At 44.3% G+C, this 20,313-nt stretch overlaps 1 protein-coding gene across 1 annotated transcript in view; it reads left to right on the plus strand.

The window, feature by feature from the left end:
- The first annotated feature begins 18,349 nt into the window (after positions 1–18,349).
- Positions 18,350–20,313, plus strand: part of HMGA2 (high mobility group AT-hook 2) — a 172,410-nt gene continuing 170,446 nt past the window's right edge. The window contains exon 1 of the mRNA XM_045002386.1: positions 18,350–18,489. Coding sequence (XP_044858321.1) covers positions 18,373–18,489 — 117 coding nt within the window. The 5' untranslated portion in view covers positions 18,350–18,372. The remainder of the gene's footprint in view (positions 18,490–20,313) is intronic.

Below are 20,313 nucleotides of genomic sequence, written 5' to 3' on the forward strand. Positions count from 1 at the left end.
GAGCTACTAACTGTGGTATGTAACCTGTTGCTTAAATCAGCTTCTGTATCAGATGACTAGAAGCAGGGCCGGCTCCAGGCACCAGCCGAGCAAACTCGTGCTTGGGGCGGCAGATTCCAAGGGGAGGCATTCGCTGCTTCAGCCACCCCCACAGGTTTTTTTTCTTTTTGGTTCGCTGCTCCAGCCACCCTGTAGGGGGCAGCAGTGCAGAGGAGAGGCGCACCCTGCTGGGAGCGGTGCCAGGTCTGTAGCAAGCGCGGCAGGGCAGCCGGCGTCCTTCCCTGCCCGCCCACCGGAGCGGCGCGGAGCCCTCCTGGCAGGCAGCATGGTTTGTTCGTCTCCCCCTCCCCCCCCGACCCTTCATTGCTCCGGCCGGCCCGCAGGTTTGTTTGTTCCACCTCTCTTTGCTGCTCCGGCCGGCCCGCAGGTTCGTTTGTCGTCCCCCTTCGCTGCTCCGGCCGGCCCGCAGGTTCATTTGTCCCTCCCCCTTCACTGCTCTGGCCGGCCCGCAGGTTTGTTTGTTCCTCCCGCACTTCGCTGCTCTGGCTGGCCCACGGGTGTTTTTTTTGCTTGGGGCGGCAAAAAAGCCAGAGCCGGCCCTGACTAGAAGATAGCTAATGTGATGACAATTTTTAAAAAAAAGGCAATTACAGGCCAGTAAGCCTAACTTCAGTACCAGGGAAATTGGTTGAATCTATACTAAATAACAGAATTCTCAGACACATAGATGGACATGATATGTCAGGGAAGAGTCAACACAACTTTTGTAAAGGGAAATCATGCCTCCCCAATCTATAAGAATTCTTTTAGTGAGTCAACAAACATGAGGACAAGGGTGATCCAGCAGATATAGTGCAGCTGGACTTTCAGAAAGCCTTTGACAAAGTCCCTCACCAAACGCTCTTAAGCAAAGTAAGCAGTCAAGGGATAAGAGGGAAGGTCCTCTCATGGATCAGTAACTTGTTAAAAGGTAGGAATAAATGGTAGGTTTTCACAGTGGAGAGAAGTTAATAGCGGGGCCCTCCAAGGATCTGTATTGGGACCAATGCTGCTGAACATATCCATAAATGATCTGGAAAAAGGGGTAAACAGTGAGGTGGCAAAGTTTGCAGATGATAAAAAAATACTGAAGATATTTAAGTCCAAAGCTGACTGGGAAGAGTTACAAAGGGATCTCACAAAACTAGGGAACTGGGCAAGAAAATGGCAGATGAAAGTCAATGTTGATAAATGCAAAGTAATGTACATTGGAAAACATAATCCCAACTATACCTATAAAATGATGCGGTCTAAATTAGCTGTTACCACTCAAGAAAGAGATCTTGGAGTCACAGTGGATAGTTCTCTGAAAACATTTGCTTGATATGCAGTGGAAGTCAAAAAAGCTAATGGAATGTTAGTAATCATTAGGAAAGAGATTGATAAGAAGACAGAAAATACCATAATGCCACTATATAAATCTATGGAATGGCCATACATTGAATATGACATGCAGTTCTGGTCACCCCATCTCAAAAAAGATATATTAGAATTAGAAAAGATACAGAGAAGGGCATCAAGAATGATTAGGGGGGTGTATGGAACAGCTTCCATATGAGGAGAAATTAAAAAGACTGGGACTGGTCATCTTAGAAAAGAGATGACTAAGGGGTGGGGCATGATAGAGATCTATAAAATTATGAATGGCATGGAGAAAGTGAAAAAGGTAGTGTTATTTACCCTTCACATATCACAAAAGCCAGGGGTCACCCAATTAAATTAATAGGCAGCACATTTTAAAAAAGCAAAAGGAAGTACTTCTTTACACAATGCAAAATCAACTAATGGAACTTGTTGCCAGAGGATGTTTGAAGGCCAACAATACAAGTGGGTTCAAAAAAGAATGAGATAAGTTCATGGAGGTCCTTCAGTTGCTATTAGCCAAGATGATCAGGGATGTAACCTCATGCTCTGGGTGTCCCAGAAGCAGAGACAGATCACTCAATAAACTGCCCTGTTCTGTTCATTCCCTCTGCATCAGAAGACAGGATATTGGGCTAGATGGAGCATTGGTGTGACCCAATATAGCCATTCTTATGTTAAATGCTGAAGAGCAGTCCAACAGGATGAATTTTGACGTACTTCTTTCTATGAACATTACGTACTCACCTACCAGAGCAATGGGTGCTGTCTTTGTTCCTGTAAGGATGCGGGGCCTAAAACTTAGGTCTGCAGAGTCTAAGATGGCTGATGTTTCCACAATGCCACCAGGAGTGAGTTTTCTTTTGTACTGGTCAGTCTATTGTATGGTGTAGGCTGGGCTGTAGATTTCCCTCATCAATGGAGATATTGACAAAGTAGGGTAATGTCAACACCCTAGTAACAAAATAGGATTAGTATGTGCCAGACATTTTCTACTATCCTTTACCATCCAGGAAGGGATGGTGCAGAGTCACAGATGACGGCTCCAGTTGCCATCAGTGCTCCTTTGCCTACTTGTGTGAATGGGCTGAATTCTTTGATATGTTTATGATTCTGTATTCAGCCTACTGTTCTTCATGCTCCAAGTGGCCAACCCCATGCAGTTGATCTTCTCTGTGATATCAGAGAAATCCATGCAGTGAGAGAAGCAAATTCTAGGGTTAAGTGGAAGGAGTCTGGGTTTACCATGTGATGTATGCTCCCCATTTTTCCCCAGGCAGGCTGTTCACAAACAGGGGTCTGAAAGCTCCACATGTGTCAGCTTTCACAGAGTTTCTTTCATGTCTTTCATCACGGAAACCAGGTTTGTCTTGCCTCACAGATAAGTCCAACTGGTTACCTGATGTTCACTTATAGCCAGGGGAAGCTAGGCAGAGGCCTCTTCCTCCATACAGATTCTAGATAGCATGACTTATTGAAAGAGCCTTGTTGTGAGGGGCTTCTCCAAAGCCAGCCATCCCAGGAGCTATCCCCCAAAGGGGAGTCTGATTAGGAAGGTAACCCACACAAGTAACTGTAGACTGTGGAGACTTGCATAGGGTGGCACTACATGTGTAGGTGGGAACAATATATGGGGACAGTGACACCCTGGCATCCCAATATTCACCCCGTCATGTGATTAGGATATATATTGTACAACATAAGCCTTGTGAGGTATCATTCTAAAAGTCTTGATTGGCTCTACATTAATATCTCATTGGATTGTATGTGCTATTGTTGTATGTGAAGTTATGAAGTTTGGCTGTGTATGTGTTATTGAAACATGTTGTGACATTGAAAACACCCACAAGCAGCCTTTCAGGTACAACAGTAAAAAGGCCAAACAATGTTAATGGCTTATTAAGGAAATGTACACAAGCACAAGGGTTACCCCAGGAACTGTGTACAATAGAAACCTCTCAGAAATAGCACTACACAATGGGAACTGTTTGACCCAGGTCACAGCAAAAGAGCTTTTCAGCAAGTGGGAAATGACATCATGATAGGACCTCTCTCTCCCTACAACACACCTGGAAACACCTAAGGAACAAAGACTGAACAGAGGGGAAGTGATGATCCCAGCTAGAGGGATTTCTAGCCTGTGTATGAAAACCTGCAAAAACCCAAACTGAAAAGCCAAGGCAGCTTGTGCCTTAAGAATCTGCCAGTCTGTTTATCACTCAGGGTGAGAATTTGCTAATTCATATCCTACCTATCTAGTATGTTAAGCTCATCTTGCAGTTTTGTTTATTTACTAGGTAATCTGCTTTGATCTGTTTGCTATCACTTATAATCACTTAAAATCTATCCTTTTGTAGTTAATAAACTTATTTTATGTTTTAATCCAAACCAGTGTGCGTTTGACTAAGGTGTGTGGGGAAAATCTCAGCTTGGTTACCACAGGTGTGCATGGTCCTCTTCACATTGAGGGAGAGGTGGACCGGGCGTTAAACCCATATACTGGCCAGATTTGACCAGGGCAGGATGGTACTACTCTGGGGTCCTAGGCTGGGAGGCCGGTGGTTAGAGAGCCTGCATGTGACTGCAGCTGGGTGTGTCCCTACCTGTATGAATGCTGGTGAAAGTGCAAGCTTGGAGGGCTTTGCAACTTGTCGCAGCAGCACAGTGTGAAAGGGAGCCCAGACTGGTGGGTCAGAGTGCTCACTGGTACCCCAGTTCCAGGTGGCACCCGAGAAGGAACCCGTCACAGGTACATCTACACAGCAAAAGAAACCCTGCAGTAGTGAATCTCAGAGCTCCAGATCATCTGTGGGGCTAGAGATAGTAGTGTGAACATTTGTGCTCAGGCTGGAGCCCGGGTTCTGAGACATGGCAAGGGCGGAAGTGTCAGAGCCTAGGCTTCAGCACAAGCCCCAATGTCTACACTGCTATTGTGAATGCTAAGAAACTGAGGCAGATGACCCGGGCTCTGAGACACACTGCCAGGTAATATTTTTGTTTGTTTGTTTTGCTGTGTAGATATACCCTAAAAAGGTAGGCCTTCTGCCCATTCTGCAGCCCTCTCCAATCACAGATATGGAATCCTACAGAGGGGCTTCTCTGGGGCTGTGTACTAAAAAGGGAAACTTGCCTCAGAGCTGGATCTTCCCTCTTTTCTGCCTTCGCTGGACAGATCCAGAGGCTTCAGTTCCCTTTGCTCATGGGAGCAGAGGAGAGCATGGTGCACTGAGTAAAGACTTCAGGATTTGGTCAAATAAATGTAAATCTGTATATTGAGCCTGATTCTCCTCTCACTAGTATAACTCCATTGCCTTAAATGGATTTGCTCCAGAGTGACACCACGATAAGCAAGAGGAAATAGGTATACTATTTACAAAATAGAATCATGTAAATGATTTGTAACTCTGTAGTGGTTGAATTAGAATGCAGTCTGAGGAGTATGTTAGGATGTACACCCCTGCCCCTTGAGGCATGTGTGAATATAGTAACACAGCTTGTCATGCTGTGTTTTTAAATTTTTAAATCTAAATAACATATAACATTGCGTATAATACATACCTTAAATGGCAGATGTGTAGCAAACACAGATATTTATGACAGGTTTAAGCAGCAAGATATAATTAGGTGTGGTTTTGGTACAAGTTTTGCTTCAGGTTTACTTTGTTCTTTCAGCCACCCATGTTAATTATACAACTAAGCTCATGCCCTGGAGAGTTTTCATTTTTTTGTGATTATATCATGGATGCTTAGTAATATCCTTAGAAAAATAATAAAAAAAACATGAATATTTGCAGCTAGGATAGTTAGGACTTTGAAAATCTAGGTTTGACCCCTTCTTACTACTTTCAGTCTCACTCAAAAACTTCAAATTTTTTTCTTTGCCTTTAGATAACTAAGCAAATTTACCTCAGTATTTACACTATTCTCTCTCTTGAGAACTATGGCACTCATTATCTTAATATCTGATCATCTCATAATTTTTAATGTACTTATTCTCACAATACCCATGTGAGGTTACATACGGAGGCATTATTATGTCCATTTTATAGATGGGAAACGGAGGCAGAGAGACTAAATGGCTTGCCCAAGGTCACACAGGAAGTTTGTGTCAGAGCAGGGAACTGAATCCATGTCTCTCAAGCCCAACGCTAGTGCCATGACAACTGGATCAGCCTTCCTAATTAAGTTGCTTATGTAAGGAATATGAAGGAAAAGCTATTTAGTTATCAAAGTTGGAAAATTTGTTAGGTCAACCACTGTAGACCATTTAGGGTGAGCATAAATTTTTCTTAAAGATCATTTAAAAATAGTAACACCAGCAATGCTACTTTATTAGACTATACAGTTGTTAGGAGTGCAATGGCCATATAACACTATGAATTTGAGTCATGAGGCTGTAGATAAAAATCCAAGGGCAGATCTTCAACTGCTGAGAAACAGTCATTGCTGCAGCCAAACAATGACCATCAACACCAGTTGAGGATCTGTCTCTCTGTGTACATTGTTGACAACTTGTTTCATTGAAACTGTATTATACTAATTTGTAGTGCCTGAGCAGCCAGACCCAGAGTAATCATAATGAAAGTTTGCATAATAGACATTAATTTGAATAGGAATGCTGACTTTTTAACACCTTCTGAAGTATCTAGTAAGCATCTACTGCATACCAAATAATTTACTACACAATTTGTAAAACATAGAACAGAAAAATATAGTTAGCCACTAATTTCTAAACTCAAATGGTAATATACTTCCATGGTGTAATATATTTTCCAGTAAAGTGCTGAAGAGAAGCATTTTTTTCAGCTGAGCTCACTGAAAGTTCAAAGGATAAATATATCACAATGACAAATTGCAAACTGCTATTCATACATGGAGGTAAAAATTGTTCCCTCATTTGTTTGTATTTCACATAAACTGTAATATTGTTAATTCCAAAGACAACACAGAACAAAATGAATTCTGATTAAATATACAGGTATTGTTAATGGACCTTAGCAGAAATTTGTCTTAGCTTGAAAAGAAGTTACAGAAGCTGAATGTGTTCTCTTTGGGTGAAATTCACTCCAACACAAAGGGTATACATAGGGCTGTCAGCACCACTTTATCTCTGAATCAGCTCCCTACAAGGTGGGTGACAAGTGGATTGGCCAGTACAAGGGATTTCTACAGCTCCTCCATGCTGGGAGAGATATTGGGGGGAGGGGGGGCGGGAAGAGCTGGGTAAAAGGTGACATGGGCACAGATCTATTGGCTTCATCCTGTCCCCAGGTGAGGATGGGAGGGCAATTCTCAATCCAGTCCTCATGAACTTCACCAGCACATTATGGTGCTAAATGGGCAAAATGTATTTCACTCTTTGACCTTGTTTCAGTTAAAGTTTGTCTTGTACCCCCATCAAATCCTGTTCACCTTATCCACATGAATAGTCCCAGGCTTGCAGTATCTGCTTTCGCGTAAGTCCTAAAAGTCTTGACAGGATACAGATCTCTGTCTTTGATTTCTTGTGAAGAACAAGGATTTTCAACTGTCACCTCTGTTTCATCTTCTCATGTAAGCTCACAATGAATCAACAAATTCTGAGGGTCAAATCAGAAAGATACATTCTAAATGATTAAGTCAAAAAGGAGAGAACATGGAATTCTGAATAAGCAACATTAAATTGATCTGTGTTTGAAAATCATACATCACGAAAAGGTGAGTTAATAATGTTATTAGTATACATATAGTACCATAATGCGCTGGGATCAGAAGCATTAACTAGCACAAGCACAAGTTAAAACCTTAAAAGTCAATACTTTCACTACTCAGGGTTTTCTCTCTTGTATTTTACTATTTTTAAAAAACACTTATGGAATTAATATACTATGATTTCTCATTCCAAATAATTGTCTGTCTGTGTCTCTCTCTCACACACACATATAGCATTCTATAACAACAAGACTATTATAGAAAATGATCTAAAACATGTGGACTGCAGCCAATATTTGGATATGGTGTAGTTAATTCTGGAAGGTCTAAAAAGGAAATAATTCAACTCATTGCAGAGAAAAATGAGCTAGTCTTAAATACTTGTAATGACAAAGAATCGTACCAAAATATGCAAGCTCGCACTCCTAATATTGAAAAAAGAGCTGATTCTACAGAGTTTGGGGATGGGAGCTTTTGACCAAATTTTCAAAATTGTGTGCAAAAGGACATGTGCACTTCTGCACCTTTCATCTAGCATCTGTGGAACACCCAATGTGTGCACTTCAGTGGTTTGTTAGATCACACACTATGCTTAAATGTTGCTGCTAAGTGCTATGCGTCTATTGTGACACTCATGACTTCAGAGCTCTATCATTAAATCCTGCAGCCCAGCTACATGTCCTATATCAGCTGGGCAGAGGTGATGGCCTGCAGCCTCTCCTGGTCACTGGGGCTTGCTATAGCACCTGCTCTGCAGGTAACTTAAGACCTCTCTGTACCTCTGCCTCTTCTTCCACTGCTGGATCAGAGTGGGGAAAGAGCACTTGGTGGCTATAGTTGGGACAGAGATGCAGGGTGCCCAGTACTGGCCCCAGACAGACCCCATTCAGCTTCCTTTCACTCAGCTGGCTCCCAGCTTCCCCTTCCAGAAATCGCCAGACACATCCAAACTTCCCGCTCAGCTTCTAACCTAGACAACCCTCCCCTAGTTCCTCCCCACACAGCCACACGCCACCTTTTCCCAGCCATATCCTCACCCAGCCACTTCACCAAATAACTTCCATCTTCCCTCCAAAAAGCACCCAGCTGCCTCCCTAGCTAGCTCCTGGCACCTTTAGACATCCACTCGTTTTCACCCATCAGCACATCGCCACTCACTCCAGCACTCTACTCCCTACCCTTAACCGCTGTGAAGTATTCTGCAGCTCCTTCTCTTTTGTCCTTCTTCCTCCCCATTACTTTGGGCTGGGTGTGTTGACCATAAGCAGAAGTTTACAGATATGCAAATTAGCTGATTTATTGATTTGCATAAATGGTCACACATGAAGCTGCTCAAAACTTGGCAGCTGTGCTTTAAATGCTTTGCTGGGCTGGGGCCTCAAATTGAGGTTTGTGTGGGCTTGTTTCTATGCGCTCTCAGAACCCAGGCTTGCACGGCCTTTTGAAAATGTGATCATTAATGTTTGCCAGATCAGTAGTTTTATGGAAAAGGAATATTTCTACCACAATAATTCCCTGCCCAATTAGTAGGGGCAATACAGACCTGTCAGTCCTGCTCAGCAGGGCAGAAGACCCAGAGCCTTTCAGGCATTTTCAAAGATGCATAGAAACTAATTGATGGACTACTTCTATCACCCTTCCTCATACTGGGTGTACCTTACTCCATGTGAAATAAATACCAGTATTCACAGAGTAAGGTGCTACTTAGCATGAGTGAGAGTGGCAGAATTAGGCCCGTATTTATTTATTTGCATTAAATAAACAAGAGTCTCCAGCCCAAATGCAAAGAATCAGATCTTCATATGGAAAAAACCTCTGAATTCCAGAACTAACTTTGTTGTGGACTAACAAACATATTAATAATTGAAACGGAATTACCAGACAAGAGATCTTCCTTTCTTCCTCCTCCTCCATCTGCACTAGTGGAAAGTAACAAGCAATGACAATCCCAAGAACACAGAAGAGAAACAAAGCTATCCAAAAGAAATCTAATAAACAGAAATTTAAGATATTAGTACAGAGACTTCCTCTTAGAGAGCCTTCTCTTTGCATCACAAAGATTGTACCAGAAATCCTGTGTATAACTTTGAAACCTGGTTGCAGCTCTGCATATTTCTTGGCTGAAGCCAAGGGACTTTTGGCCCAGAAGGTGGATATACTACACTTTGGAGCTGTGTTTACACAGGGGAATTTTACCCAAAAAACCAACAAAATAATAATAATTAAAAAAAAATCCCACACTTGCTAATTCCAGTGCAGCTGCACCAGTGTTAGCAACAATGGGATCCTTAGTGTAGACGGCTTTCTGGCTCCAGCAGCCGTTTTCAGCATTGTGTCAATTAACCCTGTTTTGAGTGGGGTTAATTGACACAGCGCTGAAAATGGCTCTGAAGATGAAAACCCTTCTGTGTAAGAGCTCCCAGCATTGCTAAAGACGGTGCAGCTGCACTCATATTAGCAATGGTGGGAATTTTCTGTAAAAATTCCCCAGCGTTGACAAGGCCTGAGAGTGAGCCTTAAATTTTTTTCTGGGTCTTGTTTGTCAATTTCAATTTTGCTTCCCTCATGCATTATCTCAGCCATCTGCAGATCATTGATTTTTAAGGCAGCAGTTCCTTTGATCCCAGCAGTTTGGGTGGAATGAAAGAAAAGAGTGGAAGATTTGCAGTTCACTCTGGTCCCTCTGATACATACACTTAAGGTTCTTCACACATACAGTTTGTGCCCGTGCTTTTCTTTCTTGTACTTTGTATTCCTGCAGAATGAAGGGAGCCTAATCAAACAGGCCTAATGAAAATGAAAGATATTGTTATTCATAAATGAAGGTGATATTCTCAGGAATCTAATTCTCCTCCTGGAAGGATGAGTTTTCCATGGATAGACAGTCAATATACAAAAGATGTTGCCTCAGAAGGTTATTTGATGAGTTCCTAGAGAACCCAGTTTAGGTTCCAAGGAGGGCAATACTGTTCCTGAAATGGATTTATGAGTTTGGCCACTCTGATGACCCACGATACAGGGGAATATAGCCAGACCTGGCTCAGCTGTCTGTTCACTGTATAGCGTAGCCACTTGCACCTATAGGGCTAGATCAGTGGTTCTCAAGCTATGGGGTGGACCTCCCAAGGGAGGTGTGAGAATGTGTCAAGGGAGGCATGAGCTGTGTGCTTTTTTGTTTTTTTAAGAGCTCTGGCTCTTAGCCCTAAGTGGCTGGGGCTTATGCAGAAGGGCCATGCACACCTGGGATGGGGGGATAAAGAAGAAAGCCAGAGGCTGGAGCCTCACCGCACTGGGGCTGACAGCTGCAGTCCTGCCTCCTGGGCTCTTCCCTCTGTCCCCTGGTCAATCCCTCACCAGGAGGTGGCCCAGGCTCAGGCTCTCCTTCCCTCCCCCTCACCCCAATCCCTCACCTGGAGGCAGTGGGGATCCAGCTGTCAGCCCTAGGGTGGAAGCAGCAGCACAGAAGTAAGGGTGGCAATGGGATGCTAAGTCTGCTATGAAAAGTGATAATGACGAATATCATTTTTCACATTGCCACCCTTACTTCTGTGCTCCTGCTGGCACGGCGCTGCTTTCAGAGCTGGGCTCCCGGCCAGCAGCTGCTGCTCTCTGCTCTGCCTTCAAAGCTGGGTGGCGGAATATGTTTTTTGGGGGGTGTGGTGTGAACAACTACAGATACAAAATAAGTTTGAGAACCACTGGGCTAGATTGTGCCTTTAAGTTACTAACCCAGCATTCAGGGCACTGCTGAGCCAGGTCACTCTAGGAGCTGCTCCAGGAGGGTCTGTCTCTTAGAAGGTGCAGTCCTTCTTGCACCTCTAAGAAGCAGAGGGAGAGAGCATGCTGCACAATCCCTTAGAATGTTGCAAACTGCTCCTCTGTCCATGTCCAGAAATCCTTGCTTGCTGGCACTGTAAAAGTTGCTGCCAAAACTTACCTTCATCCCAACCCATAGCTCTCCTGTGAATTTTAGGAGAGAGAAGTCTTTGCACTTCAGTTGTTCCCTGCTCTTTGCACCCTTCCTAAGAACCCTCAAACAATGGCCAAGCGCCATCTAGCATATAATGTGCTTATGCTGCGGCCAATAGGCTGTTTTGCAGCATTCAAGGATATCTAGCCACCTGAAAGACCACTGATAGAATCACAGAAATGCAGGGCTGCAAGGAACCTCAAGAAGTCAGCTAGTCCTGCCCACTGCTCTGAGGCAGGACCAAGTAAACCTACACCATCTCTGACAGGTGTATGTCCAGCTTGTTCTTAAAAATGTCCAATGATGGGAATTCCACAATCTCCATTGGAAGCCTATTCTAGTGTTTAACTAACCTTAGAGTTAGAAAGTTTTTCCTAATATCTAGCCTAAATCTGTCTTGCTGCAAATTAAGCCCATTACTTCTTGTCCTACAATCAGTGGACAAGGAGAACAATTGATCACTGTCCTCTGTAATAGCCCTTAACATATTTAAAGACTGTTATCAGGTTGTCCCATCAGTCTTTTGTTCTCTAGACTAACCATGCCCAGATTATTTAACCTTTCCTCATAAATTAGATTTTTTAAACCTTTCATCATTTTTGCTGCTCTCCTCTGAACTATCTCCAATTTATCCACATCTTTCTTAAAGTGTGTTCCCAGAACTGGACACAGTACTCCAGCTGAGACCTCACCAGTGCCAAGCAGAGTGGGGCAATTACTTCCCCGCCCCATATCTTACATATGACACTCCTGTTAATATACTACAGAATGATATTAGCCTTTTTCACAACTGCATCACATTGTTGACTCTTATGCAATTTGTAATCCACTATAACTCCCAGACTTTTTTCAGCAGTACTATTACCCACCCAGTTATTTCCTGTTTTGTAGTTGTGCATTTGATTTTTCCTTCCTAAGTGATATATTTTCACTTCTCTTTATTGAATTTCATCTTATTGGTTTCAGAGCAATTCTCCAATTTGTCATGGTCGTTTTGAATTCTGATCCTATCTTCCACAGTGCTTGCAACCCCTCCCAGCTTGGTGTCATCTGTAAATTTTATGAGCGTACTCTCCATTCCATTATCCAAGTAATTAATGAAAATATTGAACTAGGACTGACTCTTCCAGGATCCCAGTAGATAAGTCCTCCCAGTTTGACTGTGAACCGTTGATAACTACTCTTTGAGTCGTCTTTAAATCAGTTTTGCAACTACTTTATAGTAATTTCATCTCAGCCACATTGCTCTAGTTTGCTTATGAACATGTAATGTGGGACTTTGTCAAAAACCTCACTAAAATCAAGTTATATCACACCTACTGCTTCCCCCCAATCACTAAGCCAGTAACCCTGTCAAAGAAGAATGGTTTGTCATGATTTGTTCTTGATAAATCCATGTTGGCTATTCTTTAAACTCTATTATCCTTTAGATCAGTGGTTCTTAACCTGGGGTGCACGCACCCCCTGGGGGTGCGAGATGCCCTTTCTGGGGGTGCGAGACATGTCAGATTTTGTTAGAAGGTAAATCATCAAAAACAAAAATTAAGCACAGGCATGTAAATACAACTACATTGTTTCATCAAACCTATGTATTTATTAATATTATACATTTTTTAAGGATTACTGTAATATACAAACAAAAAATATAGCTAGGTTTAAGGGTGTGAGAACATATTTTGATTTTTGATAAGGGGTGTGAGAATATATTTTGAGAACCAAAGGGGTGCAGGCTGCAGTAAAGGTTAAGAACCACTGCTTTACATGTTTACAAACTGATTTTTATTAATTTGCTCCAGTATCTTTCCTGGTATCAAAGTTAGGCTGACTGGTCTATAATTCCCTGAGTTCCCTTTGTTCCCTGTTTTAAAGATGGATACTATATTTTCCCTTCTCCAGTCCCTTGAGACCACACTTGTCCTCCATGAGTTCCCCAAGATAATTGCTAATAGTTCCAAGATTGCTTCAGCTAGTTCCTTAAGTACCCTGGGATGAATTTCATCAGGCCCTGCTGACTTGACTACATCTAATTAATCTAAATATTCTTTTACCTGTTCTTTCCCTATTTGGGCTTGCACTCCTTTGTCCTTGTTGTTAATATTAATCGTGTTTGAATATCTGGTCACAATTAACCTTTTTAGTGAAGACTGAAGCAAAAAGGCATTAAACACCTCAGTCTTCTTGATGTCAGTCAATAGCTCTCCTGCCCTGATAAGCAGAGAATCTACTTTTTCCTTCATCTTTCTCTTGAACTTAATGTATTTAAAGAACCTCTTCTTATTGCCTTTTATGCCCCTTGCTAAATGTAACTCATTTTGTGCATTTACCTTTCTGATTTTGTCCCTATATGCTTGTGCTAGCCTTTTGTGCTCCTCCTTAACAATTTGTCCATGTGTTTCTACATTTTGTAGTATTCCTTTTTGATTTTCAGGTCATTAAAGAGCTCCGGATGGAGTCATGTTGGCTTCTTACTATTCTTCCTATCTTTCCTTTGCATCTCGTGTTATGTAATATCTCAGCAATTCAGAGCATCTGAGACTCTGGCTAACACAGGTGGGAGTTATTGGCAGTGTGTAGTCAGAGAAGGGCTCTTGTCTATGGGACTTGTGTGTCCCCTTGGTATAACACAGCATGAGTCCGTTGACATCAGGACATAGTTCAAATTCTGTCTGTTTTCCCAGGCTTTTGAGAAAGGGGTGGATTGAAAAATGAGTTAGGGAAATTATTTTTAAAATGTATAATCTTACATAACTTTTTAACCTATAATTTATAATGAAGATTGGAGGTCTTTTTAAAAGATATGCTCTGGCTCAAGCAGAAGTTATGGGGCTTGATACTGGGTGAAATTCTATGGTGTTATGAGAGAAGTCAGACTAGATGATCTAATCATCCCTTCTGGCTTTAAAATCTATGGTTTTTACTGAGCCTGAATAACTAAATATGTAAGCAGGAGTTAATTAATTTATTTAATAAAATAGATCAGTGTTTTAAATGTTACATAATCCAGGATACATGGCACATTTAATAAAAATCTAAGTATTTAAATAAATAAATCTCTAATTCTTATTTTCCTAATAATCAGATTGTAAGTTCTTTGGGGCAGAGACCATGCATTCGTTTATGTGTGTAAAATACTTATCTCATGATAGCTCTTACCAGAGTCAAATAATAATAATAATTAATTCTCAGGATTATGATCTTTGTTGATAAAGCTAAGCCAAAACTTTATGCAGTATTTCCTGGAGGAAAGTAGGGTATTCCAGTCAGGCTGTCATCGTTCTTCTTTATGGCTGCTCCACTTAATGAATACAACATCAAATTCAGGGATACAGGGTCTAAGTGGAACAATGATCCTTACTTGACAAGATTGGGTAGCTGTTAAAAGGAATTGGTTCCTAGATATCTCCACTGACCACTAGTGTGGAAAACCAGGGGCTACATGGCCACTTGAGAACTTGCTCAGCAGTAAGATTAGTGGGAAAGTGCATAAGAAGGTTGTGTAGGAGTGTGTAGGCCCATTTAAGGGCCAGGGTGGAACTCACAAACAGAACAGCCTGGGGATAATGCAGAAGACTCCCCACTCTGTTCTAGTGACCTGTTTAAATGGGAAGAGGAAGCTGAGCAGGGTTGGAGGAGAATGGAAGCTGAACAGGCTGCAAAAGGGTGGTGAGCTCTCTCCATCTCCAGAAGGCTAGCCTGACCAGGCACAGAGACTTTGTTCGGGGAGCTCTGAACCCAGGTCCTGAGGTAATGATCTGTGAACTGTTATTTCCAAGTGCTCCTTCCGTGGGGCTCCATTAAAGAAGATATACTTATTTTGACTAGTTTGTTTTGGCTTCTTATTAATCTGATCTGTGCAAGATAATTTATTGATGCCAAGTTGGGGGAAAGAAAGGTGAGGATCACCTGCAGTGCCATTCTTGGGCATAGGGGAATGCATAGAAGGGCCCTGCCTGTTACAAGTATCTTCAGCCAGGTGGGCAGATAGCATCTGTTTCTCATACTATTGTGTCCTTTGAGAAATATTTGCTCACCTTTTGATTACAGTTTGATGCAAACATATCTGCTTGTGAGCAGTTGCCTCAAAAACTTTGCCGCTTGAAATCCATTCTGAGTGCTATATGTCCTCTCTGCTTCTGTGTTCAGGTTCCCTGGATATGAGTGGCTTGAATTAAAATTAAGTTGTTTGATTAGTCAGAGGCAGATTTGTATTATAAATTATTCCTCCTTTGGTCGATCAGGAATACCATGTTGATTCAAGTTGTAGCGGTTTTCAGGAGATGAAGAAATACACTCAGCTACAGATGAATGATGAACTCATGGACCTTTATATCTCAGATGATAACATTTATTTTCTGTTGTTGTTGTTATTCATTTGTATTGCCCAACCAGAATTAAAATTCCATCATGCTACGTACAGTACGAACACCAGTACAGAAAATGACAGCCCCTGCACTGAACAGCTTTCAAAGACAGTTCTGGACAGTTGTCTGATGTGAATGTTGTCTGATTATGACATTACATTAATACCTTTGAATCATAGCATTGTCACCAGAACTGTTAAGAACTTGGTGAAGACACACAGGACTATTAATAGCCCATATGGGATGAATCAATAAGAACAGTGGTTTTGGAGATAAAAGATCATAGGAATCTTATGTACCATTGTCTTACAGAGACATCAACAAGATGAATGGATGTTATAACAATTATTTACTGCTACACCTGAAACTATTGATTTTATGATCTTTGTTTGAAATCTTGCTCTTTCATGCAACAGTTAAATCTTTTGATGTACTGGATGGACTTGGAGATCTTCAGATTTCTAGAGCCCTGTGCGGATATGAAATTTGTATCCTATCCAATTGGCGATCCGCAAACATGGTCCATGGATATAAAGCAGATATCCACAGATTTGCAGAGCTCTAGATATAACATTTGGATCTGCATCCATCTGCAATCTGTAAACACGGTCCTCAGATATCCAGAGATTTACAGGGCTCTACAGATTTCTTCACAATGTGAAGAAAACTGAATGTTGTTCAAAGTGGCTTTCTGTCTGTAGGATTCTTGTGATAGTCCATCTGTAAAATTTCAGGGCTATCCATCTTCACGGCTAGTTGCTTTGTGGGCTCTGTTTCATACTGGGCTTTATCGCTGCTTGGCCCCATCATCCCTGCTGATTGTAGCTTATTTGAGGGGAAAGAGACAGTCCTGGAGGCAGCTACATCTTAACCTATTGAGCGCTTTGAAGATAAGGACCGAGACCTTGAAGTGGATACGGAATTAGATGAGAGGGGACAATGCCCTAGTGTGGTGCTCCTAGTGTTCTGTTTTGGGAGATGGAAGCCTTCGCGTAGCCTTCACAATCAGCTCTATGTAGAGTGAGTCAACCCTTGCCAAGATAAAGGCATGAATAACTGTGGGTAGGACTGCATCTGAGAGGAAAGAATGGCTGAAGATGGGAGAAAACACGTCTGGATGCTAGCTGATGAGTTTGGTAAGATTTTTAAGCCGGGCACCTCCTAGACAGTTAGAGGACCCACCTTTTGACAAAGGGCTTCAATCAGTCCCTTAAAGTGTTCCTCTTTCCCATCAGTATCACCTCCACTCAATCAAGTTTCATTTGGAGCCAGCTGCACTTTATCCAGGAGCTGTTTTTCTTTCAGAGTCTAAGTAGAGATGAGTAACTGCATTGTCTCTTTCTCAGCAAGTGCAGCTGTAATACTGAGAATCTAGTTAGACATATAAGAGGGAAGGCAGCACCAAAACTTCAGGACTGTTGAGATCTTGTGAAGGAGAGCTGAACCTGGTGAGCCAGAACTTAGTGGCTAATTGTACAGAAGGCTGATGTGAGTTCTAGAAGTACTAATGTTTGCCCTTTTCCATGGGTGTAAGGAGATTATCTGTCAATGCAACTAGTGCATCTCTGTGCCATATCCTGGTGTAGATATCTTACTTTTCAAATTATTCTTTGTTATTTGCATCAGAAATGTCAACTTCTGAATCCAATGCTATTTGCATCCTCCCTTATTGGATTTTTTATACCCCTCATTTGGAGCCTTTGTGCGGAGGTTTGGAGGTTGAAGTGGACGGGGCAGGACAAAATAACGAAGTCACTGAAGGAAGCAAACAAGCAGCTATTAGAAAGGTTGGTTGACAAATCTTTATGCCTGACAAGCTGTAGTAGAGGAGCTGAGGTGCATTTGTGCAGCTGCTCAGACTTGGCTAGTTCAGGTTTGAGAGACGACCAGTGGTGCTGGGACACTTTTTATAGTGGGCGTGCTGAAGGTGAACACCACATTTTTGGGTTGTTATTATTACTTCAAGCCCGACGTGCCGGCAGCATCCCTAGTTCGATCACCTATGGGAGAGGACTGGGGGGCAGTGGGAATCCCCGGTCTGTCCCTTTAAACCTGCAGCAGCGAGTTGGGCATGAACGGTGCTGGACACGTGAGTTGGTCTCAGTGTGCTCTAGCCTGCCTCTGCTTCCACTGCTGCTGTATTTCTAATGTTTTATCTGGCCCAGGTCCAGCCCCCGATCCTAGGTTTTTCGCCCTGCCTCCTACTCCTCCTCGTATTTTTTTTTCACACAGCCCCCTCCTATTTTTTCCACCCACGGGCAAAGGTGTTTTTGTTTTTACTCATCCCAGTTTAATCCGTGGGCAGGACTCGCCTAAGAATATTTCTATCCCCAGCAGCTCACATCACAGACACCACAGCTCGCGCTCGCTCGCTCTTTTTTTAAATGATCGCCCTTTCGCTGCCGCTCCCGAGCCCCCCATCTCCACAGTGTGCATGACTCCTGGCAAGAGGGCCGAGTCCCCCGTGCCTTTCCAATGTGTCTCCTCTTACCGGGTCCTGAGCCGATCCCCGGGCGATAGCCACCGCTTGCTTCCCATTTTGGCAAGAGGATATTTCCCCCCCGGCTTGGTTTGCTCCTGCTCTGCTTGCAGCGGTCCCCCCTCCTGGCATTTGTAGGGCTGCAATTCACCCTCTCGCCCTCCTTCCCCACCCCCCTTCTTGACTTGCTCCGCGTTACCAGCGATCCCCGTTCCCAAAGCGTACGGGAGAGAAGAGAGCAGAGTCCCCCCCCTCCCACTCCTCCACCACCAGCACCGCTACCACCATCACCTCCTCCTCCTCCCCGTCTCTCCTTTTTGGCAGCACCAGGACGTCCGGTGTGCGGTGGTGGCAGCGAGCGGCGAGCGCTCGGGCTGAATCCCCCCCCCCCGCCCCGCACCCCCCGCCCCAGCGCTCAAGGTGCTCGGAGCGATTGTTCCCGGCTGAGCGGCGGCAGCGGCAGCGGCAGGATGAGCACGCGAGGGGAAGGAGCCGGCCAGCCTTCCACTTCCACTGCTGCCCAGGAGCAACCTGCAGCCGCAGCGCCGCAGAAGAGAGGACGGGGCAGACCCAGGAAGCAGCCACAAGTCAGTACCCGCTCCCCACACGGAGCGCGCGCGGCCATGGACGGGCTCCCGCTGCCACCGGAGTCCTGGGGACGGGACGCGGGGGGCTTTGTTGCGCGCCCTTCCCCGCTCAGCGCCGGAGAGGCTCCGCCGCACGCGCCGGCAGAGGGGCCGGAGCTGCCCGCCGGAGGGGGGAACGGCGCAGCGGCGGCGGCGGCGGCGCGGGGCGGGCTGCCGGGCAGAGGCGCTGGCTATTGTGCGCGGCGTGGTGGCGGTGGCAGCGCTGTTCAGTGGAAACGTGCAGCATGGAGCAGCGCGGAGCCGGCCAACCAGCGCGCGCTGGGTCATCCCCGAGCAGAGTTTGAAATTGCGAGAGGGCGAAGGGACTGAGCTGCGCCGGCTCCCTCCTCTCGGAGCCTTTGCAAGCTGCGGGGCTGTGGGGGTCGGGTCCCATCGGGGGCTGCTGCCGCCTCCGAGCTTGACCAGCCCAACCCCTAGATCCTGGGGCTGGGGGGTGCGGCTGCAAACTCGCTTGGCTTTTGGTCCCCCCCCCACTTCCCTTCGTGTGCACGAAGGTGCCCCCCACTCCCGGCGGCGGGGGGAGGTTGCTGGAGGGGGGCAGCGCCGCAGTCACAACACCTTTTGCATTTCCGGAGCCCTTTGCCAGGCAGGTCGTTCTTCCACCTCCCGGGGGGGCTGTTCCGGGTTCTGGCGCTCCCCCCTCGCTTTGCACCCCTGGTCAGTTTCAGGGACTCCAAAAAGGGGCGCATCGGGCCCGTCTTCGCTTGCAGGACCCGACTCGGGTTGAAGTTTGCTAGACTTGTGCGTCCCTCCCGCCCCCCTTTCTTGGAGTGACATTGCCACTCTGCTTTCCCGAGTCCGGCTTTTTTCACCCCCTCTGAAGCGGTGTATGCTGCGGGGATTTTGCCTGCGGATGCAACCAATTAAGCTTGCAGCTTTGCAGGGGCTGCATGGGGAAGCACCGAGCTGGAGGTTTGTTTGCCATAATTCGCAGGCTTCGGAAGTAGCGATTGGAAGTGTGTGGGGATTTCTAGTGAGCTCATTTAAAACTGACTTCCGCGGGCTTTAAACATGTTTACTCCATTCGTTAGCATCTCACCACTTCCTTCAAAGCATGTCAGATGATTAGAAAATATTATGGAAGCTCTGAGATGCAGAACATCCTAGAAAGCATCCCCCTATACTGGGGGATATGCAGCTCCTCCTGCCCCTCCAGTGTGCCCCTAAAAATGCACAGAAAATACTTATGGAAAACCACAAAACTGGAGCCCCTCGTTTTCCCGCTCTGCCGTGTGACACTTACTCAGCTTTGCGATTTCAGCTTTATACCCCCACAAACTCACTTTACACTTAGCTCCGCCAAAGTGGTCTTGCAACAAAACCAACCAGTAGCATTGGGCTCTGCAAGTTTTGAGCATGGCTTTTTTTAGCATTTGAATGGCTCGAAGAGAAAGAAAACTGCATCTCCTAAAACGTGTTCGATCCAGATGTGCACCATGTCTCTCTGGCTTGCAACTGAGAATCGTATAATTTAGTCTCCTTTCCAGACTATCTAAATGTACCAGGGAATTTAAAATCTGAAGGGTTTTAGGCTGGTTTAAGTTAACAAACTGTATTTAATTAGTTTTACCACATCCTGTAATCTGAATGAAATGTTCAATATTTAGAACTAGAAGAGTTTTATAGTATTTATGATTCACTGAATAAATATTTGGAATCCGAACTATTAGTCATTCATATCCATTTTAATGACTGGTTTATTTACTATCAAACACAGGGACCAGTTAAGAAAATTGCTAAAATAATCACTGTTCTTGTATAGAT

The sequence above is a fragment of the Mauremys mutica genome, chromosome 1 (assembly GCF_020497125.1).
Source record: "Mauremys mutica isolate MM-2020 ecotype Southern chromosome 1, ASM2049712v1, whole genome shotgun sequence".
In the NCBI taxonomy this organism is placed as follows: domain Eukaryota; kingdom Metazoa; phylum Chordata; order Testudines; family Geoemydidae; genus Mauremys; species Mauremys mutica.